This window comes from Momordica charantia (assembly GCF_013281855.1).
Source record: "Momordica charantia cultivar OHB3-1 chromosome 6 unlocalized genomic scaffold, Mcharantia_2.0 BLBB01000006.1, whole genome shotgun sequence".
In the NCBI taxonomy this organism is placed as follows: Eukaryota; Viridiplantae; Streptophyta; class Magnoliopsida; order Cucurbitales; family Cucurbitaceae; genus Momordica; species Momordica charantia.
In genome coordinates this window covers 22,886,625-22,912,273 of record NW_028275164.1, presented here as the reverse complement: position 1 = coordinate 22,912,273, position 25,649 = coordinate 22,886,625, and the positions used below count along the sequence as shown (strand labels likewise).

The window sequence follows — 25,649 nt, the reverse complement described above, 5'->3', positions numbered from 1 at the left end:
TGCTACGAATCTATGGAGCCTTTAGGTCACCTTTTCCTCCATTTTCAATTAGCACGGAAGTTGTGGACCTGTGGTATCGTATTTTTCAGATCTTTAATGATTCGACTAGCCTCCCAAACAATATAGATGACTGGAATTCTGAAGGTATGTTGGGTATGAGGCATAAAAACAAAGCAAAAATTCTGTGGAACTGTGTTTTTAGGGTTATTTTGTGATTGATTTGGAAAGAAAGGAACATTGAGGATTCTTTTAGTTCTTTTACAAAGGATTTTTTGAGGAACAATGTACAGCATATATCCCCGGTGGTGTGCAAACCACAAAAAGAATTTTTGTAATTATAGCTTCCTCATGGTTTTGTAGGATGGGAAGGCTTTGCTTTAGCTTCTTTTGGGTGTGATCTCCACCCCAGTCTTTAGGTTGTCTTTTGCTCTTTTTGGAATGAAGTTTCTCTAAGTTCCATATTAAAAAGAAAAAAAAAAAGGGCTAATACACCAATAACACTTCAGATGTTCTCCAAAGGAAACTCCCTAAATCTTCTCTTCAGCCCTCGATTTGTGTTTTATGTTCTGCCAATTGTGGAAGTCGAGGCCATTTGTTTTTTCAATGCTTATATTCTTTGAATTTTTGGTGGTCTTTATTCCATCTCTTCAACATCCAATGGGTATTCTCAGAAGATTCTAAAAGTAACTTGCTGCAATTATTTTATGGCATGTATCTTTCTTCGAAGGCCCGATTAATTTAGATTAACGTGGTCAAACCCATTTTATCATAAATTTGATTTGAAAAAATCAAAGACCATTCGAAGACAAGAGTAAAGAATGGCTCGAGTGCTTCGATCTAGCTAAGTTTAAAGTCTCTCAATAGCATTCTCTTTCTATTGTATTTGAGAATTGTTCCCCTAGTATCATTTGTTCACTCTGGGATGCTTTTGTAACATCTTCTTAGATTTTTTGTCTTTTTATTTTTCATTTGCTTTCATTCCTTTCAGAGTTTGTATCCTTGAATAAATATTTTTTTTTTTCAATTTATCAATGAAAAATTTGTATATTGTTCAAATAAAAAGCCAGTAATATACCAGTGATTGTAATTGACTTACCGTTAAGCTCCCAGATTCTGTATTCTCAAACTCAATTAACCGCTTCGTCAATGTTGCATCACAAATATGCACGATCTTTATCTGGTTTTGCAACAAATGATATATAAAAATCAGAAGAAATCACAATGTTAATTAACCTACTTTTATTTTACATTTGAGATTAGTGGTAATAAATAATTTGTGCCCTCTAATTGCATATCCAGCATGTCTAAAGGCATTGTTGAGAATATATTGACAAGATTAAAACCACCCTAACCTAACAGCCTAAGTCCAAACACTTCTATTATTATATCCTATCTATTTGGTTTTATAAGAGAAAAATTTTCACTAAAGTGAGATTGCACATAAGCCAAAGGTTAAAGATGGATCTCCAACCGGTCATCAAAACTATAAGGACGTAATTAGAGAAGTTTTCAGACTTTGAATACCAAAGGACATAAAGTAAACATCAAAAAATTAATGAAATGAGCAGCAGTTTATGAAAGGAATTATGATTAAGTCATAAGAATTGTTGAAAGAAAGATTAGAATCAAAGGGGTACAACCAATGACAGAAATTGATAAATTCAACGTATTAACAATGTTCCTATAACATAAAAGTACACAAATTTTGCTTCCACTTGCATGATTTCTTTTAAAATATCCATACCCACCTCTATAAATTCAAGGCATCAACATCCCAATCAATGTTGATATTTATAAGAAATTTTTTAAATAAAAATAACATTGGACGAGATTGACATGGATGGACAATAGTACTAATAAATACTACAACAAAATGTTTTTTTATAAGAAACCAAGCTATCAACAAAAGATAAGGCATATTCTTTCCTTATCAGATACAGAAGAAGAAAGAATGGAACAATCTACTTGGTAATCTTTTAAGTAAAACATTAACATTAACATTAACATTGTAATTTCAAACTTAGAGAATTAACTTTACTTACGATGTCTGACTTGGAACACTTGACACCATGAGAAAGTGCAGATATGTATAAAGCCGCACCACATAGCCCACTAGGCTTTCTCCCTGTCTGCAAGAACCTTTATTACTTAAAATCAACTTCAAAAAGAAGTTGATAGATAATATGGCAGTTCTAATGACCAGACCTGCATCCAATCACGCTTCATGCTGGTTATAATCTTCAATGCAGTTCTAGAAACCTCCTTTTTCATTCCATCCTCCTTTGTTCCTCCAAGCAAACCTGAGAATCATTTTGTTCTTCAGTTCTAAATGTTACATCAAATCAACCCTATAAAATTCAAGCCAATAATTTATAGTAACTAGTAAAAGATAAAAGTAGTTCTTATATATAAATCATATATGTTAACATCAAATTGGCTGATTCTTATGTCTCTCCCCACCTAGATTTCTCAACGGATTACCACTTTGAACCATTATTCTCCTTAATTCTCTGGAGAAGCAAAACTCTCTGGACAAGAAATGAGGTTGTGTACTCTAGCTAGCTTCTTCAACACAAAAATAGAACTTTTCAAACCTTTTGAACACCTTTTGGAACGAAAACTCTCATCAGCTTCTCAATCCTTATAGTCAAGGAAGAAGAGATCCTAAATAAAGACAAGAAGCCACTCAAAACAAACTGAATATGTGTCAATCTCCTCCTACAAAAGAGAGCCATTTTCCGTGAGGGTAGACATTGATGTATCTTTTCCACCACCAAGTTCCAGAGGACAAGCAATTAAGACTGTTCCCACAGGAAGACCCAAATAGTTACTAGGAGTGGAGCTAATCTCACAACCCACTATTGAAGCACATCTCTCGAGCTTAGAAGCCTCATAGTTAATATCGCATAGGAAACTCTTATTTCTATCAATCTTAAGCCCTAAAATGATTTCAAAGTTCAAACATTGTTAGAATGGAATTAAGATTACCAAAAGAATTTTATCTGTCGGAACAAAACAATATCATGTCATTGGCAAACTAGAGATTAAAATATGTAAGTTGTCATAAAATTCTTAGTATCTAAAAATGACATTTGAGAAAACTTACATTTAAAAAATCTAACAAAAATAATATGTGGTTCCTAACGTGGATTGGATACAGTCCACAGTAGATGGATGGTTTACCTACAATTACTGCACCTTGAAGAAGCAAGAAATATATAAAGGAATTTGGCTAGAAAGATACTTCAACCAAAAATCCCTAGAGAAGAGACTAATAGAAACCTAACAACTAAAATGATATTGAAAGATAAAAGATGGAAGAACTATAATAACTCCCAAGTAATCTGAGGTATTTGGACACTCCCTCTCTTGAGATACTCGAGCCCTTTATTGAAAGATAAAAGATGGAAGAACTATAATAACTCCCAAGTAACCAACTAAACTATTGCCAATTTCCATCTCCTCCCGCCCCCTTTATTTATAACCAATCCCTTGGCTAATGACTAATATACCTTAATACCCTAATCATATTCCTAACTACTCGAATGGCATTCCTATTACAGACTACTAAAATGCATCAGTATTACAAAACATCCCACTATGAGACACAAATCATGTGGAATAAGGAGCAAAAGTTCAAGGATGCCCAATGTCATGGTCATGCTCGTCCAGTGCATGTCGCTCATGGCCGCATGCCCATGATAGCCTCTTCCCTCCTACTTTTATGTCATGTATTTACTTTTGCATGTTATTTACTTTTCATTGTACTTTTGGTGGCGAGTGACTCCTTGCCACTTTGCATGTTCACGCCGCCAAAGGCAAAATGCTTTATAATCTACCTTAAGGGGGTACACCTAGTCTCCCTCCTACCTTGTGTTATATCTTGTCTTGCCGCTAATCTATTCTCTTGCATTTAAGCATACAACAAGCTTTCTAAAATGTCTTCAAACGCTTTCCAAACCTTTTTTCTCTAAAACCCGTTTTCCAAAACCGTTTTCTCAAGAACGGGGGTGGAGGTTGCGATATATAGCCGTGGTGCCGCCGGCTATCAGATTTTCGTTGGCTGACTTGTTCGTGGGCAAGAACAAGTGCCGCACAATCGCTTTGTGAGTCCTTTGAAAAGTGCGATTGTGACACCCAACACACGCATGAGCCCCCTCTTGTAGATCGGTTGATCTTCCCATACAATTATCTTTCATGGAATCTCTCCTTTGCCTAAAACTAAAAGCTTTAAAATGAGACTCAAAATCAGGTATTCATGCAAAAGGAGGTTGGAGAATCTTCCAATTTATTGAATAAGTCCTTCAATATTCTCAAACCACCAACTTCCAAACTATTTTTAATTTCTACAGATGAGATATTTTAAAGTCTTTTTTATATCAAAACTGCTGTTGTATGTTCTTCATTCTTGAAAAGAGTTTAAAATCTATATTCCATGATTTCGATGGGAAAAGTGGTAATTCTTTCCATAGGGGTGAAAATGAAGATCTTTTCCAATTCTTTAAAGAGACCAGGGTTACTGAAGTTAAACGTCGTAGTGTACTCTTATCAAAGTTTTGGAAATAGAAGCTACTCAGGCTCGAGAATTAGCTGAAATTCGTGTCAAGTTCTCTCAGGATCTCAAAGATCTATTTCTAGGAGATAACGTTGGCGATTCTTAAGCTAAAGAATCTTCTAATTGAGTCCTCACATCTTGGTGAATAGTTTTGTTTTGTAGTTAGTTTAATATTTCATTGGCTTTTATTATTCTTAATGCTCCATATTGAGCCTATTTGATGTTTTTTTTTTTAACGAGATACGAACTTTTCATTGATTAATGAAAATGAACAAAATTGTTCAAAGATACAAACTCCGTGAGGAGTGAAGAAAAATAAAAGAGACAAACACAGTAAAATCAACAAAAGTTAAAAGACACCACTAGGGGGAGTTATAAATGCCTCTCAATTTATACATAGCATACTAGGAGAGTAAGAGAAAAAGATATCAGAAAAAACACACCATTGAGAAGCTTTGAACTTTGCGATTCATAAACAATCCAGAGAAGAGCGACTTTTACTTTAAAAGATTCTCTGATTTCTCTCGAACCACAATTGAGAGATGATAGCTTTAAAATCATTGATCCAAAGGAGATTGGCTTTTGAATTGATCCACAAAACCTAAAGAATCTGAAGAATATTATGGGAGACTTCCAAATCCCAAACCCATTACATTTTGAACAATGAAAAGAAAGACCTCCAACATTTTGCCGCATAGGGGCAAGAAAAGAAAACATGCCCTTGTGACTCCCCATTTGCTTTACACAAAGAACATATCGAAGGCTGTAACATCATTGAAGGCGGTTTCTTCTAAAGAGTATCCATAGTATTGACCTTGCCCATAAGAAGGACCCAAGCCAAAAAATTTATTCGATGTTTTTGCCTTCTCTTTTTTCTCTCGCTCCTTTGGGAGTTAGGATTCTTGAACTTTGTCTCCTTTTCATATATCAATGGAAAGTTGTTTCTTGTTAAAAAGAAAAAACATCAAAGTTGAGCTAATGCTTTTGGTAAGGAGTTTTCATGGGTTCTTCTCCTCATCTGTAACTATTTAAAAAATGATTCAAAGGTGGGAAGTGTTTATGTTGAATGCAGTTATTTCAAAGATGGTACAGAGGTGGACAATACTTTTGTTATTGGGATCTTTCATGACTTCTCGGAGGAGATTAATCTTTCTAAATACATTTTTCATTCAACGAATGTATTGCTGTTAAAGTGGTTTTAGAGACAAGTTTTCAGTTTTCAATGAGGAGCCATTAGTCAGCCTTTGCGGCATTGATTCTGAATTGGAGAGTTTTGGGTTGTTTCTTCATTCACCAAGATGTTATTCCTTTGTCAAGGAAGGCACTCTCGACATTATTGAAGATCTTTCTCACTTTTTCATCTCTGCAGAGAGTGTTTGCTTTTTTCAATCTCTTGGTTTTTGTACTTCGTGGGTTAGATGGAGAGTTTTCTTTCACTGTCCTTTATCTGAGCAAAGCTTGGAGGCTTTTTTCTCTCTTGGAGGGTTGGCATTATTGTTTCTTCTCTTTTTCATGACCCTAATCTTTTAAAGTTTTGCAATTATTTTCAGAGATTTGTATTTCCTTTTTCTTTTTTCTCGCTCCTTTTTTGGAGTTTGTTTTCTTTGAACATTTGTAGTTTCTTTTAATAAAAGTTCATATCTTGTATAAAAATAAAATTAAAAAAAAAATCAAATCATGTGGATATTGATAAACATTTCAAAAAAAAAGAAAGAAAAAGGAAAGTCATCACACTCATTCTACACCCCCACCGGTTCCAAACTATTGACATTCTCCCTATGGCCTATCAAGTCTAAAATTTGAAAAACCGAAACCAAGTTATTCTTAATCAATATATACAACCCGTATGCAGCACACCCATGGAAGCTAACCAATTCTCTCTCCGATTACTTTATTCTAACTTTTCTTTTCAATTTTGGTTATTTCATTGTATAGTTTTTACCATTGCTTATTTTCTTTTATGCATTCAATAGTTTTCTTCTATTTATTATGCTGCATTCTTCTCTTTTGAACATACAAAAGCAATTAGAGTCTATCCTTCTTCATGAACAACACTAGAAAAGGGATTTGAAATTGCAAGTCAAGTAATATGAAATACTTACATTGAGTAAATTTATCAATAAAAAGGGAAGGATCAACAGGCTTTTGAACAATAGGGTGCTCTTCAAGTCTTAGCACTTTACAAAGTTGCAAAAATACAGCGCCCAACACATAGCTGCAAACAACTTCAAAGGTGTAAAAGTACTTATAAATAAATTTAAAGACCAACCAATAAACATGCATACAAGGAAGGAAGAGAACCCCTTACACATTTATTCGCAAATAATTTGAAAAGTCAATTAGAAGATATGGCTTGTTCTTTTCCCTACAAAACAAAATCCAAGTTTGACATTAGTGCACCATACATCAATGAAATACTCGTATCATATAAAAAAAAACATTAGTGCACCATACATCGTTCATTCATCAAATTTTTTGTCCACATCAAATACATACATGCGCATGCGCATCTAGGGGTGTTCACAAACAAATGCACTTTCATGAACTTAGGATAGGTCTTTTAATAGAAACACTCTAGGATGTTCTCCACAACACAGCGTCAAAAAACAAACACACCTTTATCATGAGAAGATGGATCCTTGACGCAAGTTTGACAGCAAATGAAATGGTAGAAGAAAATAGGAAAAAGAAAGAGAAGGGTCAAGTCATCAAAATAGATATGGAAAAAGCCAACAATAGAGTGGATTATCAGTTTTTGGATAAAACATGGGAAGCAAGAGGATTTCGACACACTGGATTAAAGGATACATCGCCAATACATCTTTTCCATTTTTTCCTCATGGGAAGGCCAGGCCTAGAAGGAAATTAAAGGCTTCTGAAGGATTAACATATTGTGGGAAGAAATAGAGTCAAGATTAATCACCTAATATTTGCTTATGAGACTCTTATTTTTCTTTTTCATTAGGAACAAAATTTTCATCGATAAAATGAAAAATTACAAAGATAGATACAACCTAAAGAAAAAAGAGATCCCAAAAGAAGGCCCAATGAGTAATGTTTTTAACTCTTATTTTCAGGGAAAATAAACTGAAGTTGAGCAATGTTTGTAAATCCTCTTTTTAAGGGTTCGAATCAACTTCCAAATTGAGGGTAAACTTGGAAAACGCTTCCTTAATAGCAATTATTTCTGTAGGATATATAAATAATATATCAAATTCTAGATGTGGTATCGATCTGCTTGGGATAGAGTTCCATTTAGTAAGAGACTAGAAAAACAAATTTTATCAATCTGCTTGGAGAACGCGTCCTTAATGGCAATTAATTCTATAGGATATAGAAATAAATATATAAAATTTTAGATGTGGTATCATTCTGCTTGGGAGAGAGTCGCATTTAGATTAAGAGACTAGAAAAACAGTTTGAAATTTGGGTATATGGCAATGAAAGAAAGCGAGCTGGCCAAAGAAAACATGTTATCTTCAAAGCTAAATCATACTGTCTTGACTACTCAGAACAAAGTATATCATCAAATGGAGAAAACTCGAACAATGGGAGCTCGGTAAATAATGCTCTCTCCTCTCTCCTCTTTCATCTTTTTCCTTCGTCTTCCTTCATCCCCAGTTTTTGCTTCCTAGTTTCATTTTGCAGATTGAGTTTTATCAAGTTTCCTTTGCCGTGATTGAAGAGTTTGTTATTCAGTTTATCAGTGTTCATTTTCAATAAGGAGGTTTCCTATAAGAGTCCTTTAAAGCAATATTGGGTTAGAAGGGATTCAGAAGTCTTTGAGATAGATTGGGACAACATCATGGTCATCTTGAAATTTAGTGCCTTCAACGGTTGAAGGATATTTCTGTGTTTCTAAAAGAAAAGTTCTCTCAAGACTACCAGATTAAGTTTATGGTAGATAAAGAGCTTTTAAGGTTTGAGGATGGAAGATTGTTAAACTCAGAGTGGGTTAATGACTCGGGGGAAAGGTATGAGAGTTCTATATAAAGCTAGAAAGATGGTGTTTTGAAGATCATTGTAGGAAGAAAGTGGTGGAATGCGGGTCGAATACTTCGGAGGTTTGGTAAGGATTTGTGACTTACCTTTAAATTGTTGGAACAAGAGTAATAGGAGTTCAGCTTGATGGTTTAAAGAAGATTTCCTCTTAACTATCTTGAATTTCTCAAAAGCTCTGATTCAAGTGGAATGGAAGAGAACTCGTGTGGATTCTTACTTGCATCAATAGAAATTAACACACAGTTCGACAACTTTGTAGTTCGTGTCAAGGAGGTTGAGAGTTATGAGAAAAAAAAAGTTTGATTTTCAGTAAGACGTTGGTTGCAAAAATCTTCAAATGTGATAGATGTTCAAAGGCTTCATTTGTTACTGTCAGATGAAGAGCCTCGTCAAGGGTAAAAGATGAATCTGAAGTTTTGAATGAAAATCCAGAGGACAGCCCGAATGTTCTTATTTGATCAAGGAAATGAACTAAGTAAAGAATCTCAACCTTTGGAAGGTGATAAGGCAACCAAGAAAATTGAGATCTGGTTGATAGCAGCCCTAGTTTTAGTCTTGATTTACTGCTGCCAAGGAATTTTATTCCTCCCTACCATTTCTTTAATCAAAAAAAAAAAAAGAATAAGCACTCACCGAAGTTAATAAAGGAAAGAGGAGGGATCCGAAGGATAATTCACCTCTCAACCATGGTATCAATAATTCAACAAGTGAGCAGTCAAATAAACACTTCAAAGATAATGTTTTGTCTGATGATGATGCAGAATTTAATGTTAGTGTCAGTAGTAAGGATTCAGCAGGATATTTGGAAGATCAAGAGGTTGTTAATGAAGATTTATCAAAGGTTTCCCTAACATAAGATTTTAATTTACTTTTTACAGAAGATCAAGACCATTTACGCTCTTCTGGAAAAATGGATACCTTGCTTTCTCCTTCTCAAGAACAGCCATTGGTAGTCAAAAGACTTCTTGCACTAATAATCAAAGTTTTTCTTAAAGATATTGAAGATGTATATATTACCATAGTTCCACTCACCGAATAGGTAGGCTTTAATTAAGGGCAACAGTTTTTTGGTTGGTTCCGCTTTGCACCAGTTTTGAGGGTTGAGATCTTTTAGTTTTCTTGTCTTTTCTTGGTAGAGAGAGACGTCAGATTCTTTACCTCTTCATTCTTGCGGTCAGTTTGTGTTTAGCGGTTGATTTGGTATCCTCCTCAGCAGAAGGATTGGCAAGCTTTGTTGATGATATTTTTTTCAACATATGTACTTTAGTTTTAGCTTTTTGATATTTCATGGGCTTCGGTTATCGTCTATTAACTTGTATTTTGGTTTCTATGCTTGGTTGTTTTTCTTCCTTTTCATATTATCAACAAAAAGTTTGTTTCTTGTTAAAAAAAAAAGTGTTCATTTTTAATTCTGAGGAATATGGAAATTAGTAGCTTCAAGGTAGCCGATAAGTTCTTCTGTATATGGGCAGATGTGGATCGTTTTTGGCAAAGGTCTTGTTGTCCCTTCATCCAGCTTAACTTTTATGGTTTGAGAGCCATATGCCTGAACTAGTCAATATACCAATCGACACTTGATTTTCATCATGAAATTCGAAATGAATTTGGTACTTGTTGCATCCACAAATTCAAGTCGTCTGGCTTCAAACTAGAGGAAGAAAGAACGTTGTAGTTCTTGGTGACTATGAAAGGAGGGTTGGATGAATTTTTGGGTTATGTTGAACTAAATCCAGACGAAGGAGATTATGAGAAGTAAGTTGGTCGGTGTAGAAAGGGGTGAAGGGAGGCCCGAGGTGAATCAGCATCATACGGTTACTAATGTCATGAGTACATTTTCAGAGAAAAACAAAGGTTTCAGAGTCCCCAATGATGTTGAAGAGGAAATTTTTGTCACGAAGTATGCGATCGCATGGTCAAGAGCAAGGGAATAAGATACATAACAGAGGGTTCATAATTTTTTTAAAAAATCATGGAGCAGTATCAAAACCGACATCTTGACAATGTTCCAAGGTTTTTTTAAAAACAGAATCATCAATGCAGCCCTTAATGAGACTCACATCTGTCTCATCCCCAAATGGAAAGATCCAAAAACAGTGCATAATTACAGGCATCAGCCTCATACCATGCGCCTACAAAATCCTTGCTCATGTCCTCTCTGAAAGACTTAAAAAGGTACTGTCCCACACCATCACCAACCACCAATATGCCTTTGTAGAGGGGAGACAAATTCTAGATTCCTCGCTTATAGAGAATGAGATCATTGATGAGTGGAAAGCCCGAAATTTGGAAGGTCATTGATTCCTCGCAACCGATCCGACCGACCAAAACCAACCAAACCGAAGTCGGTCGGTCAGTTTCCAAAGAGGATCGGTCGGTGGTCGGTTTTAGAATTCCAAAACCAACCTATCGGTCGGTCGGCATCAATTAATCTCCCATTCCGACCGATGGTATACACTAACATAAAAAAATATATATATATATTATTTATATTTATTGTTGTCCTTTTCTTTAGGGTTTTGTGCCGCACCGAGCCCCTAAACATTCATTTATTTGCACAGCCCCCCAAATTTGACTTTCATTCACAGTCCCCAAATTTAACTTTCTTTCACAGCTCCCAAAAACTTTAAGTCTTTTCGAGGTCCAGTCGCCCACTCCCTCATCTTTCTTCTCCTTCTTCTTCCTTCGCTCTTCTTCTTTCTTTCTTCTTCTTCAACCTCTTATTCTTCCGTCCACCTCCTTCTCTATTTCATTTCACCCTTTCAGCTTCTCCTTTTTTTTTCCGTTCGCAACGTTGCAACCCCACCAGCCACCCTAATATTTCTCTTTTGTTTCCATCATCGTGCAGCACTTCTCTTCTGTGCGCATCACCGAGTAGCATCGTCGCAGCCTTATCCTCTCTCTTCTCCGTCTTCTGTGCGCAGCGATCGGTGTAAAAAAATTGAAAAAAAATAAATCGATTTTCCAATGATGCCGACCGACCGTACCAGTCGGTTAGGTCGGCACTAGGTACCTTAGAAAAAAAGTCGACTAGGTCGGTTTTCGGTGACGAGGTTGGCCAAAAACCGTCCCCGACCGATCGATACTCACCTCTAGGTGTAGTGATCCAACTTGATCTAGAGAAAGTGTTCGACATGGTTCAACTTGATCTAGAGGAAATGGATACAAGCATGCATCTCCACACAACCAATAGAGGATTGAGACAAGGGAATCCCCTATCCCCTTTTCTATTCATTTTGGTCACAAACGCCCATTAGCCGGCTCAGGTTATGTATCTATGTATCTAGGTGTGGTTTGGTTAAAATTAACCCTCTCCTTTTTGCAGAAAACACCCTCCTATTTATCAACAAGGATCCCTCTAGCATCAGAAATCTCTAAAAAGTTATCAAGTACTTTGAGGGCCTCGAGACTCAACATAAACTACAACAAATCCAGTGTTTTCGACATCTCCACTAGCCCACATATCACTGACCAAATCACTAAGGCATGGGGTGCTGATCTGGATCATGGCCAAGTACTTACTTGGGTCTTCCACTGAACGGTGACCCTAGAAAAGTAACTTTCTGGCTACCAATCATCTTCTTTTCTATCTGCTAATCATTGAAAATCTACAGACCGACTATGCAAGTGGAGCAACATCTTCATATCTAAAGGGGAAGACACACCATCCTCCAATCTGTACTTACAAATTTACCCACCTACTACCTTTCCCTCTGCAAAGCTTCGGGCAAAGCAGCCCAGAAGATGGACAAAATCTTCTGGGACTTTTTTGTGGGAAGGGTCAAGTACGAATGGCAAGCCTCATCTCATCAATTGGAGCCGTACACAGCTCCCTATCAACGAAGGAGGCCTCGAAATTGGAAACATCAAGCTCAAAAATCGTGCTCTACTATTCAAGTGGGTATGGCGCTACATAACCGAGTACAACCAGTTTCGGAGGAAATCCATTTCTACCAAATTCACAAGATCCTCCTAGGCTACTTGGCCTACCATCTGCTTCTCCATTTACAAAGCCTCATAAAGGAATTTTTCATTTGTCGGGTGGGGGAGAGAAGCCAGATCAACTTCTGGAATGACAGATGGCTTACACAGGGAACCCTGGTCAGCCTCTTCCCGTGCCTTTATGCATTAGCTACGAACAAGGGGCTAAAAGCATAAACCATTGGTCCAGATCTACCTCCTCTTGGGACTACAGATTCCACAGAACTCTCAACGACAAGGAAATAAATGATTGGATGCACCTATTCCACATACTAAATCTGGTTGTCCCTCCCTCTCTAAAGGATTGAGATTTTTGTGGGAAGGGCCAAACACCAATGGCAAGCCTCATCTCATCAATTGGAATAGTACACAACTCCCTATCAACGAAGGAGGCCTCGGAATTGGAACATCAAGCTCAGAACACCAAGTGGGTATGGCGCTACATAACCGGATACAACCAGCTTTGGAGAAAATTCATTTCTACCAAATACACAGGATCCTCCTAGGCTACTTGGCCTGCCATCTATTTCTCCATTTACAAAGGGTCGTGGACTGCAATTTTTCAACCAACCAGCCTCATAAAGAACTTTTCCATTTGCTGGGTAGGGGAGAAAAGCCAGATCAGCTTCTGGAATGACAGATGGGATGGCTTATACAGGGAACCTTGGTCAGCCTCTTCCCGTGCCTTTATGCATTAGCTACGAACAAGGAGGCTAAAATCACATACCATTGGTCCAGATCTACCTCCTCTTTGGACTACAAATTCTGCCGACCTCTCAAGGACAAGGAAATCAATGATTGGATGCACCTTGAGGATTTATGGATGTGGCCCCCTGAAGCCACCAAAACTTTCTCCACAAAATTCACATTAGAATCCTAAACTCCACGAACCCCACCTAGCCCCCATCCTTTTTCCTAGTCTATGGCAGTATTTTCAAGGCGCAAGGCGCACCTCAAGGCGACGAGCCCTTTAATCGCCCCAAGGCGAGAGGCGACAAAAAGGCGAGGCCTGAGTGAAGCAAGGCGCACTAAATAAAATATTAAATAAATAATATTTATTAATGATTTATATGTAAAATAAATAAATATGAAAATTAAAAAAATAATACTCAAATAAAAATTAACTTAAATAATTGAGAAAAATTTGAATATTCGAAATAAAGAAAGAAGTAGAGAGAAAATTGTATTTAAGATAAATGGTAAAAAATAGTTCTCTAATGCCAAGAACTAAATACAAATAGTTGTATTTATGGGAAACAACTGTATTTATAGTAAACAGCTATGTTTATGGGAAACACAAATACTACATGACGACTAGCTTATCATGCAAGCACATTGAAAAATGAGCTGCCTTCAAACTTTTCTTTTTTAGTACTGGCTTCAAATTTTTCTTCTTCTCATACTACAAAAAATTAAAAGACCCTAATTCGACTTCTCAAACTTTTCTACTTCAACTATACTTCTTTCTTTTCTTTCTTCTTCGACATGTTCTGCTTCATTTTTTCTTCTTTCTATCTCTCTCTTTAGTTCTACTTTTCTCCTCTCTCCATCTTCTTCTTTTTTGAACCCTTTTGTTTATTCTCTCTTCATCTTCTTCTTTTTTAAACTCTTCATTCTCCTTTTGTTTATTTTCGTTGTCCGGTGAATTTTTATTAAGTTAAAATCATTTAGAAAAAATGATGTGCCTGTCTTCAACCAGGCGCTGGCCTCGCCAAAAGGCGAGGGCGCGCCAAGATGAGCGCCTGGTTGAAGGCAATCGCCTTGGCACCACTCAAGTTGCACCCAGGCAAAATCACCTCACCCCTCACCTTAGGCGGTCGCCTGAGTGCGCCTCGAAAACACTGGTCTATGGCAAGGAAAATGCCTCGAGAAAGTTAAGTTTTTTTTTTTGTTGAGAGCTTAGTCACTGAGCGATAAACACTCATGATAATTTAGAGAAAGCTCTCTCATTTTGCTCTCTCCCCAAATTGTTGTCACTTAAGGTTCGGGGCATCGGAGATACAGGGTCATCTCTTCATCAATCTCTGCAGTTGGGCAGAAAACAGTCCTACACAATCAACCCTTTTCCTTCCTTGATTGTCTTCTGATGGGTCACCCATTCAGAAAAGAAAAAGCTACTCTTCGGGTTTAGTTCGTCCAGGCTTTTTTGTGGAGTCTATGGTTTAAGAGGAACAACAGGGTCTTCAATGGTAAATCCCTCACGTTTGATAATTTTTTTGATAGAGTTATTGTACTAGCTCTTGGTTGGTGTAAATGTTTCTACTCCTTCTTCAATAGCTACTCTTTAATAGCCTTATTACAAGTTGGAAGGCGTTCTTGTAATTGTCGTTGTGATATTTGTATATTTCATACCATCAATGAAATATTTGTTTCATACTAAAAATAATAAATAAATAAAAGAGGTTCCTATCAGAAGCAATTCTAGGCAATCCGAAAGAGGATGTTTCAAGAAAAAGTCACGGATGAGGCTTGTCAACAGAAGGAAAAGTTAGTTGCTACAAATAATGCCATTGGTTCAACTTATTGGGTCAAAAACGAAAGGGAGATTCCGGAAACTGATTGGGATTCTTTAATGGTTGTAACCAAAAGTTTTGTGGAAAACACTTGGTCAAAAATTTCAAAGGTTCTGATGAAAGAATTTTCGGAGGAGTGTGTGAAGAGGAATCCTTTTATGCCTCATAAAGCCCTCGTTACGTTTGAAAGTGGTAGATTTCTTAATCCCTTTATTTTGAACAGAAAATGGTGTAAAGTTGGGTTGTTCCAACTAAAGTTAGAAAGATGGAGTTTTGAAAAACACAGTAGAAAGGAAGTAATTTTTGGAAATGGAAGGTGGATTAAATTTAAGAACTTACCCTTCAAGTTCTGGAAAAAGAACAGTTTTGAAGCAATTGGAAGATACAACAGAGGGCTGGTAAGTATTTCCTCAAAAACCCTTAATATGTTGGACATCTCCAAGGCAATCATTCAAGTTAAAAAGAACTTGTGTGGTTTCTTGCCCTCTTCAATCGTGGTCAATGATCCAAGGCTTGGTTCTTTCACGATAGCAGCAGAGGAGGTTGTCAAGGTAGATCGTTATCATGCTTCAAGAAGAATTGCTATACAAATAAAGTTAGAGATAGAGTTCTTTTCGAACTCATTAGACATTGAGAGAGTTCAAACAATTTTGGAAGACGAAGGGTCTACCTTAACAGAGACCATTATTTATACTGATTCAGAGTGTCATCCTTCTAACAGTAATAAAATCATTTTTCAAAAGGAAGACATGCAACCCTCAAGCATTAACGGTTCTCTCCTTGCTGACAAGGCAGACGCAATTAAAGAGAACGATTTTCTAAAAACTGGCATGCAGGAACTGAGCATTAATGGAGTTACTCATGCAGATAGCAATTTTATTAATGCTCCCCTTGATTGTAGGAATAACACTTCAGTGATTTCAATCAAGGAAAAAAGGAATGTATTTTCTTTTTCCTTAGACTCAAAGAAAGACAAGCATTTAATGCAGCCTCGTATGTTTTATTATTCCAGACGATGTAACTAAGCAGCCATACCTAATTTGGAAAAGGTTATTTCAGACGGTGCCATTCAAGCCAATTTACTTGAGGCTTAATGATGAAAGAGAAGATCCCTTCAAAAATAATTCTCAAAAGGGTAACGGTATAATTCCCCGAACATCTCTTGACTTAGGCCCAATTTATTCCACCAATGAGGCATTTTCAAGCAGAGAAGTCTCTCAAAATTTTCTAATAACAAAGAGGACTTTGTGGTTAGTATCAGCAGTGCGGATTCTCCAGTTATTTCAGAATGCTTAGAAAATTAAATTGGCCTGGATGATCAGTCACGTGTTAGAGTATGTCCAAGGCTTATGTGAAGCTCATTACAATGACGAAAGAGCAGCAGCAATTCCTTCTTTCTTCGACGAAGTAGGTATTAATCTGGTACCTACTAATTGAACCAAATGAAGGTACTCACATGTAATGTAAGAGGCATTGGAAGCAGCACGAAGAGGTTAAAGATAAAGAATTTCATCCAGAATCATTGCTCGGAGATTGTCTTTCTCCAAGAAACAAAGGCACAGCAACTTGATAGAAGAATAATTAATTCCTTATGGAGTTCTAGAGACATTGGCTGGACCAATATCAATTCAATTGGCAAATCTGGAGGCATTCTCATTATGGGACGAATCAAGAATCACCGTCAAGGAGGTTCTTAAAGGAGGTACACTATTTCAATATTAATCTCTTTCTCAAATTTGAATAACATATGGTTAACTAATGTCTATGGTCCAACAAACTATTGAGAGAAAACATTTATGGAGAGAAGTACGTGACATCTATTCTTATTGTGGCAGGATTTGGTGTATAGGCAGTGATTTTAACATTATCAGATGGTCGTTTGAGAGATCCTCGGGAGGAAGAATAACCAAAGGCATGAGGATATCTAATGGCACTATCGATGAACTTGAGTTGCTGGAAATTCCCTTAGCAAATGGGAAATTTACATGGTCAAAGATGGGGAATGATTCCAAACAGTCTTTGATCGATCAGTTTTTGGTGACAAAAGAATGGAGCAGCCTCTTTATTAATTCCAGAGTTTCAAGGGCAGAATGAGTGACGTCTAACCACTATCCTATTCTATTAGAAGCAGGAGACTTTAAATGGGGCCCTAGTCCCTTTCGATTCTTCGATTCTTGCCTATCTGACAAAGATTGCAGAAGTCTCGTTGAGTTGAAGCTAGCAGAAGAAAAATCGTATGGGTGGGCAGGTTTCACTTCATCCTCAAAGTTGCAAAATTTAAAATTCCCTCTCAAATCATGGCATTTTCAGAAAGAAAAAGAGAAGAGATGGAGCTTCAAATTATAGAGTCCATTTCATCACTTGACAAGAAGGACGAATCACATGGACTCTCAGAAGAAAAGGAAAAGAGATGTTATCTCAAAAATGATCAACAAAGTATTTATTTCACTGAGAAAGGAAATTTGATCCAAAAGTAGGTTAAAGGAAGCAGATGAAAATACTTCTTTCTTTCACAAGTACCTTGCAGCAAGAAAAAGGAACTCTTTAATCACTGAGCTAATCAACAGCAAAGAGGTCTCACTTATAAATCAAAGCAGTGTTTTCGAGGCACACCCAAGCGAGCGCCTAAGGCAAGGGGCGAAGCAATTTCGCCTGGGTGCTCTTTGAGTGGTGACAAGCCGATTGTCTTCAACTGGGTGCTCGCCTTGGCGCGCCTCAATGCGCCTTGGCGTGCCCTAGTCTTATGGCGAGGCGAGAGCCTGGTTGAAGGCAGGTGCATCATTTTTTTTTATGATTTTAACTTAATAAAAATCCACCGGACAACGAAAATAAACAAAGGGAGAATGAAGAGTTTAAAAAAGAAGAAGATGAAGAGAGAATAAACAAAAGGGTTCAAAAAAGAAGAAGATGGGGAGAGGAGAAAAGTAGAATTAAAGGGAGAGATGGTAAAGTTAAAGGAAGAAGAAAAAATGAAGCAGAACACATTGAAGAAGAAAGAAAAGAAAGAAGTATAGTTGAAGTAGAAAAGTTTGAGGAGAAGTCGAAGAAGGGTCTTTTCGTTTTTCGTAGTACGAGAAGAAGAAAAATTTGAAGGCAGTACTAAAAAAGAAAAGTTTGACAGCTCATTTTTCTATGTGCTTGCATGATAAGCTAGTCGTCATGTAGTATTTGTGTTTCCCATAAACATAGCCGTTTACTATAAATACAGTTGTTTCCCATAAATACAACTATTTGTATTTAGTTCTTAGTATTAGAGAACTATTTTTTACCATTTATCTTAAATACAATTTTCTCTCTACTACTTTTTTCTTTATTTCGAATATTCATATTTTTCTCAATTAATTAAGTTAATTTTTTAATTTTCATATTTTAAAATTGAATATTTATTTATTTTACATATTAATCATTAATAAATATTATTTATTTAATATTTTATTTAGTGCACCTCGCTTCACTCAGGCCTTACCTTTTTGTCGCCTCTCGCCTTGAGGCAATCAAAGGACTTGTCGTCTTGAGGTGTGCCTTGCACTTTGAAAACACTGAATCAAGAGAGATTGAAGCTAAAAACATTAACTTCTTTGATGTTCTTTACCATGGTGAGGAGAATAATTCTCCTCGGAGATATTAATTCTCCTCAGCGATATTAATTGGCAACCGATTTCAACTCAAGATAGTACTTGGCTGAAAAAGGAATTCGAGGAAGATGAAATCTGGAAGGCAGTGAAGAGCCTTGGGAAGAACGAATAATAAAGCTCCTGGACCTGACGATTTTACTTTAGAATTCTTAATGCAATTTTGGCCTCATTTAAAGTGGATATTTTGCGGCTTTTTGCTGAATTCTTTAAAAACGGACATGTTAATGCATGCCTTAAAAGAGAACTTCTTGTGTTTCCTTCCTAAGAAAGAATGTGCAGTTAAGGTTAAAGACTTCAGTCAGCAAGTCTTACAACCTTAATCTACAAAATCTTGGAAAAAGTTCTAACAGAACGCCTCAAAAAGGTAGTTTCTTCCACCATTTCAGAAAATCAAAGCACCTTTGTAGAAGGGAGATAGATTTTGGATCCCATTTGATTGCAAATGAGGTTGTGGAGGATTATAAGTGCAATGGGAAGAAAGGCTGGTGAATGAAGCTGGACATTGAAAAGGCATTTGATAGAGTTGACTGGAATTTCCTCGAGGAGGTCCTTTTTCAAATAGGCTTTGGCAAAAGATGGATCAGTTGGATCAATGGATGCATTAGGGGTACCAAATATTCCATTTTCAACAATGGTAGACCAAAAGAAAGAATAATCGCTTCGAGGGGTTTAAGGCAAGGTGCTACACTGTCACCTTTCCTTTTTATCATGGTTAGTGGCGTTCTAAGCAACTTGTTGGAAAGTTTCTCAAAAGGGTTTGAGCACAGAAGCATACGAAGATTCACAATCAGATATTTGGTGACAAAAACTAGTTGACAAAGAATCTCCAGTGAGAACGAGAATTCTCGCAATGGGCACAAACTTAAACGAGGACAAGTGATAAAAGACTAGGAAAGAGACAATAAAGAGTACTATCCCCCGCCAGCAGTCCTCCCAAAAGAAATCGACAATCCATCCCAACGCCATGGGTGGGCATAGTTATATAACCACATTGGTCAAATGATCAATGAGATACTTTGTAAATCCAAATGTCTTTCGATCATGGGTTCAAACTGTGGTAACTGCTAACCACCTATCTAGAACGTTTAGATCCTACGAAATTCAAGGTTACTAATTGTATAGACAAACAATTATAATGTGAGACTAGCAAGGTGAGCATAAATTGACTTGGACACTAACAATTATCTAAGGAAAAAAACAAAATGACACATGCGCATTAAATAAAATGGTAGGCAATAATTATGAATAGAAACTAACTTTTTGTAGAAAGCAATCAAACAAATCATCGAAAAAGAGAATTCAAATGGACGATCCCAATGAGATTATAACACTCAAGAATAGCCATTTCATTTCTTAACAAGCTTCTTGAGGAGGTAATGAGTAATTGTTTACTAAGAAAACTCTTGAATGGCCCTATGTCAGCAAACCTATACCGTCACTCAATTCAACAATAAAAAAAAGAACAATGTGATAAATTTAAATAATTGTAATTTAGGGGAAAAGGAGATCTCATACCGACAAGCAATGTAAAGGCAAGCCGCTTGCACAAATTCTGTACTACGTCCCCTTGTAAAATTTCTCTCTAAAGCAATCTTCAGTGCGATATAAAGATGAAGAAACATCAATAAAATAAAAATATATACACACATATAAACATCATATATGTAAGGCTCAAACAAAGAAACTTACTCTATAAAATGCCCCGGCTACACGAATTATTTCATCACTCTCACCCATATTTAAACCATTCCTCATATACCTCATATCTTCAAAAGCTGATATATGATAAGAATGTGAAACTATACTCAGACCATTTCTAAATAATCTAAGTAGTTTATATTGTTTAATACAACAAGTACAGCACATGTTTATTATTATAACAAGTGAAAGTAAATTATAAAGCATACCTTTATTTAATGTCCTTTCCCGAGAAGCAGAAAAATTACTCTGAATAGATCTAACAAAATTTCCCGACAATTGACTCTGCAAATTCATTCAGACGTCAAATATGAATATTGCAGCAATTTTTGGTGCATTGTAGGGGAGGGTTGACAATTTTATCAACAATAACCGTGCCAGTTTTTTTTCCCTTACAACATTACCAACGAGACAAAAAAAATGAAATAGGGAAAGGAAGAGCGAAGAGGAAAGAGACTTTAATTAGCACAATAACTAAAGTTTAGATACCTGCCCTGCTGAATCCTTTGAGAAAGTAGGTTCTTGAGAGAAATTGTAAAAGTCCAATACCTTCCCACACATATCACAGTATCTATAAAACAAAGACACAAAAACCCAAAAAACAATATCAGATAACTAAGAATGCATTTTCAGATCATAAGCTCGAGCAACATCAATAATCAATTTTTCCAAATTTCTTGACTATTATAGATTACATTTTAAAAACAAATACTTACTGGAAACCAGCTTCATCTCGAGACCCAGCAACACTTTTTACACAATTACTACACCACACCATATTGTAATGTGATGTTGGACAGTGCTCCAAATTGAATCTGCAAAGACTAGCAAAAGAACAAGGACGAAGTCACAATTGTTTCAAGCAAATCAAGAAGTAAGGACGACTTACGCTCACCCTTAACGCTCCCAAAAACAAAGTTTAAAACTCCAAGACAAAGTAATACGGAAAACCGACATGCAATGTCCTATAAGAGAGATATCACTTACTTGGCCCTGCACTTTAATCCCTATTGATTCGAAATCTCTAATAATGTGTTTGGTTGGTGATCTGAAAACAGGAAAGTGAAAACAAGGGACTTAACGAAAAACATGGTTTTTCTTTCTTTTTTTAGAACAAGAAACAACTTTTCATAAAAAAAGAAACAACTTTTCATTGATATATGAAAAGGAGAAAAAGATGAAAGATACAAACTCCCGAAGGGGCGAGAGAAAAAAGAAAAGAAGAACCAAATAAAAAATAGTCTGAACAAGTAACAATACAATCAAAGTAAGAACCATGAGAACCATCAAAAAGATCATGCTTAACAAAACGATCCACCAAGACGCGAGGAAGGAACAAGATAATCTTGAAGAGCCTTCAACTTTGAGCACTCCGAGCACTCCAACCTTATCATCTGGAAAGAGGACTTTGAGATCCTAGAAAAATGTGACTCGAATTATAGCTTTTGCTCTAACTCGAGCAGCTTGTATCTCCAAACTTCTTTAAACTTCTTCTAGCACACTCTTCTTCTAACAACAAAACCCGTTCTTTGTAAAGCTTGACAAGTTCGGAGTTATGAAAGACCAAATATGCCTCCAACAAAAACAGAAGGATATAAATAATAAGTCAAAGGCTTAATCTGACGTTTCAACTTCTTAGGCAAACAAAAATCTAAATCTGAATCATCAGCCAACTGAAAATCAAGGATTAAAAATTAAGTCTGAAGAGAGACTTTTCGAATTCCCAAATAAATCTCCATTAATAAGCCTCATAAACATCCGAGACCAAGTAATAAAGGTGAAATAAATAAGCAAGAGAACTTGAACCGCCCAACACACCTTGATAACCAAAAAGGGCCTTGATATGCAGCGGCCAAGAAAACAAGAAACCATGCACCAACCAAAACTCCTTGAAAAACGAGAGGGATAATGAAACCATGTACCAACCAAGGCTCCTATTTAAACTCTTCACATTACCTTTAGAATGTTAGGAAGAAAGGAATAGGCTATAAAGCCATAAATCAATCCAACCAACAAGAAATCTGTCAACAATATATTCATTCAACACTAACGTGTAACGCCCCAGACCCAAGATTCTGAATCTTGGGCCTGGGGCCTCCTAGTTGCTTTACTAGGAAGCATGTGAGTGAGGACAAAGCATGCTGACAGGACTCATGTTGGTCTGTAGAGGAATCTTGGCTGCTGATACTAACATTCAAACAATCCTCGTCATCAGAAAAAACAATGTCCTTGTGCCTTTCTTTAGCAAAAATATTGGTTGAGTTAATTAATCCTCTGGAAAGGGGTATTGCACATTATTTGTCATATTTTCCTTGAAAGAAACCGAGAAAGGAGGATTCTCCAAAGAAGCTTGAGCAATTCTCTTCCCATTATGATTTATTTCTCTTTCATCTAAAAGGTCACTATTTGTGAAAGAGGGGTTCTTCATTATTAGGGGAATTAATAATGGATGTAGTTACATTTACCTTGCACCTTTTTGTCTTCATTGATTCTGTCTCCTTATTGAAAGCTTCATTTAAATTTATTGGCTGGGAGCAAGGACCGTTAAAAGATCTTGGTGCAAATTTCCATCTGGAATACGAAAAAGGTAAAGTAGGGATAAAGTTTCCCCTTGGTAATTTATCAAGATTAAAAGAAGGGAGGGCCCAGTGCTATTTGAAATGGCTAATACATTTTCATCCACCAACTGTCCAATCAAATTTTCAGTCCCTCTTTCCTCATAAACGGATTATGAGTTGTTACAGTTAAAACATACATCTGCTTCTCTTTCTAATTCTCATTAATTGTGCCAGCTATTTCTGTTAATCTCCCTAAAGGACTTTCCATATTTTCTACAATTGGATCCGAATGGTCATCCAATTGTCTAATTTCTTCATTTATGCCGCCTGGTATTCTAAATTCGCAAGGAGGCACTCTTTCCATCTCCTTATTTAAGGTGCCGCTCAAATAAAGGATCGTTCATCTTCCAAAACTTACTGAATTCTCTCCAGGTCAAGGGAATTCGAAAAGTTATTGATATTCAGGTCTGATAAATTCAATCGATGCACAACAAACTTTGATCTCGTAATAAGGGAGACCCGAATTTGAAAAGAACTAAGACGAGGATCTAAAATTGCAATGGAAGTAGACAGGAATCCACACATATTTGCATAATGCTTCAAAGGATTGCTTTGACCAATGTTTCAACAGTAGGCCATGAAGTTTAATCCATCCACCATATCCTTTGACTACCTCTTCTCTACTATGCTTTACGAAATCCCATTTTTCTATTTTAGCATGGAAGTTACCCAGTCTTCTCCATCTCCAGTCATTCATATGGCTTCCCAACAATCTATTATCCTCGAACTTCAACAGTGCTTCATCCTCCGTGAAAGGATTAATCAAAAAACTTTGAGAGAACTCATTCTTTACAGCAGCAGAAATTAATTTCCAATCGTCAAGCGCATTGGCATTACACCTAGAAACAACCATTAAGTTGTCCCAGTCAATCTCCACCACCTCGGAATCCTTTTTAATCCAAAAGGAATTTTGATTTTTCAGTGAACTGTCATTCTACTGTTTCTCCCATTGTTCTGAAAAGAGGGATTAATTCCAACACTTTTTTCTTCCCTGATACAACCTCAGAAAAAGACAAATTAGGAGAAGGAACTTTTTGTGCCCCTAAAGAATCCTTTTTCCTTGACAAGTCGTCCTTCAACATATCCCAAAAAACCAACCAACCCTTCTTTTTAAAACCAGCCGCTACTGGAAATCTCTTTAAACCCCCAGTGATTGGCCAAACAGCCAGTTCAGCCTGAAATCCAAAACCAGAGCGAAGCTTTTGGATTCTGTACGCTGTACCTACCATTTGCATCTCTTGTCTGAACCGAGAAATGGTAGTGCAATGGTAACTGCATTAGTTCAACCATCTGTTCTTCAAACCAAGCCATCAGAGGACGTTTCATTGGCAGAGAAAATTTACAACTCATCTCTTTCATGAAAAACCACTAGTTTTCGATCCAAAAGCAATAATACTTATTTCCAACACAGCAACTGTTAATTTCCATGATAAATAATACTAAAAGGCTAAAGAAGTAACTAATCCCACGACAATAATCGATTCAGGCAAGGTTTGGAACATGACCAATACTTAAGCAATCTTCAATACAGCAACCTAAACTGAGGGACTTGAGAGGAAGAGGAGGAGAGAGGAGAGAGCATACTTACCTCTAATTTCCAGTATTCATGACCGTTCTTCATACATCACTACAGTTACTCTTCATTGTTATCCAATTGGAGAAATTTTTTTTGTGAAAAACATAGTTGTAATTTATGTTTTCAGTATTTTAAAAAATGCGATGGGTAACATGTTCAAAAATTGTCCAAAGAAATTTTTTGTTCAAACTATGTATGCTAATGTATTAAAAAAAACAACGAAAATAGTGGGTATAACAAAAAAAAGCTTTTGGTTGGATCTTAAGTTTTATCATAAACCTATTAACATATTTTACACTAACTATAAAACACACAATCCCCGTAGTCAGTTAAACTATAGAGTTAATTGATACAATGCTTTTACTGACTCAGTAAAGAGAAACAACGTACAGTACTGGGCCAGTCGTCGTAGGTCTCGACCGCCACAAGGAGAGGGCTCGAATATGTAGGTTTGGCCTGTCGTAGGTCGCGCCGATTCGACGTCACAAGTAGCTGGCCGTGGCTGTGTTCGCCGCCCGCCGTCGCCGTCGCCGGTGGGTATGTTCGTCGTCGGAGGCTCAGCCGTCGACAATATCTAGGCTAGGGAAGCGATGTTATTGGGAGTTGCGCGCAAGGTGGGGAGGAAGGAGAAATCGGGAAAATTGAGCATATTTTTTTAAAATTAAAAAAAACAATATAATACCACTATTTTTTAAAATTAAAAAAAAATAATACACAAATAAAAAAAATATCCATGTAAACTTTCTAAAAATATATTTATTTCTTTTAAAGAAAATATTTTACTACTAACATGATAACTGCTTTTCAGATTACCAATACATGAAAAGCAAATGACACAAAATAACTAAAATTAGGACAAAGAAAATAGAATTCAAATAATTTTTTTGTCAAAAAATGATGAAATAGTTCTCTTTTATAATTGTAAAAAAGGGAAGAATTATAAAGCTTTTAAAATTTAAACTCATTTAAAATTCTATAATTAATTATGATTAAAAATAAAATCTTTAGATTTTTAGAAAATAAAAGGTAAAACTTTTCGTATCGAAACTCTTTAGATTCCATATATTTGTGGAT

The 25,649-nt window shown here is 36.4% G+C and overlaps 1 protein-coding gene across 5 annotated transcripts in view; it reads right to left on the bottom strand.

The window, feature by feature from the left end:
- The window catches only part of LOC111021960 (Cyclin/Brf1-like TBP-binding protein), a 46,244-nt gene extending 21,019 nt beyond the window's left edge, over nucleotides 1-25,225 (bottom strand). The window contains exons 1-12 of one of the 5 annotated variants that reach the window (XM_022299097.2): nucleotides 24,966-25,225; nucleotides 21,369-21,429; nucleotides 21,098-21,205; nucleotides 20,871-20,952; nucleotides 20,591-20,666; nucleotides 20,373-20,458; nucleotides 20,199-20,275; nucleotides 6,864-6,920; nucleotides 6,658-6,770; nucleotides 2,206-2,300; nucleotides 2,043-2,129; nucleotides 1,097-1,177 (exon numbers count right to left, since the gene is read on the bottom strand). In XM_022299097.2, the coding sequence (XP_022154789.1) occupies nucleotides 1,097-1,177; nucleotides 2,043-2,129; nucleotides 2,206-2,300; nucleotides 6,658-6,770; nucleotides 6,864-6,920; nucleotides 20,199-20,275; nucleotides 20,373-20,458; nucleotides 20,591-20,666; nucleotides 20,871-20,952; nucleotides 21,098-21,159 (816 nt within the window). In that variant the 5' untranslated portion in view covers nucleotides 21,160-21,205; nucleotides 21,369-21,429; nucleotides 24,966-25,225. Of the gene's footprint in view, nucleotides 1-1,096; nucleotides 1,178-2,042; nucleotides 2,130-2,205; nucleotides 2,301-6,657; nucleotides 6,771-6,863; nucleotides 6,921-20,198; nucleotides 20,276-20,372; nucleotides 20,459-20,590; nucleotides 20,667-20,870; nucleotides 20,953-21,097; nucleotides 21,206-21,368; nucleotides 21,430-24,587; nucleotides 24,652-24,965 lie in introns of those variants that run through there. The other 4 variants (XM_088125017.1, XM_022299098.2, XM_022299099.2 and 1 more) reach the window with 4 other exon arrangements.
- Nucleotides 25,226-25,649: the final 424 nt, after the last annotated feature.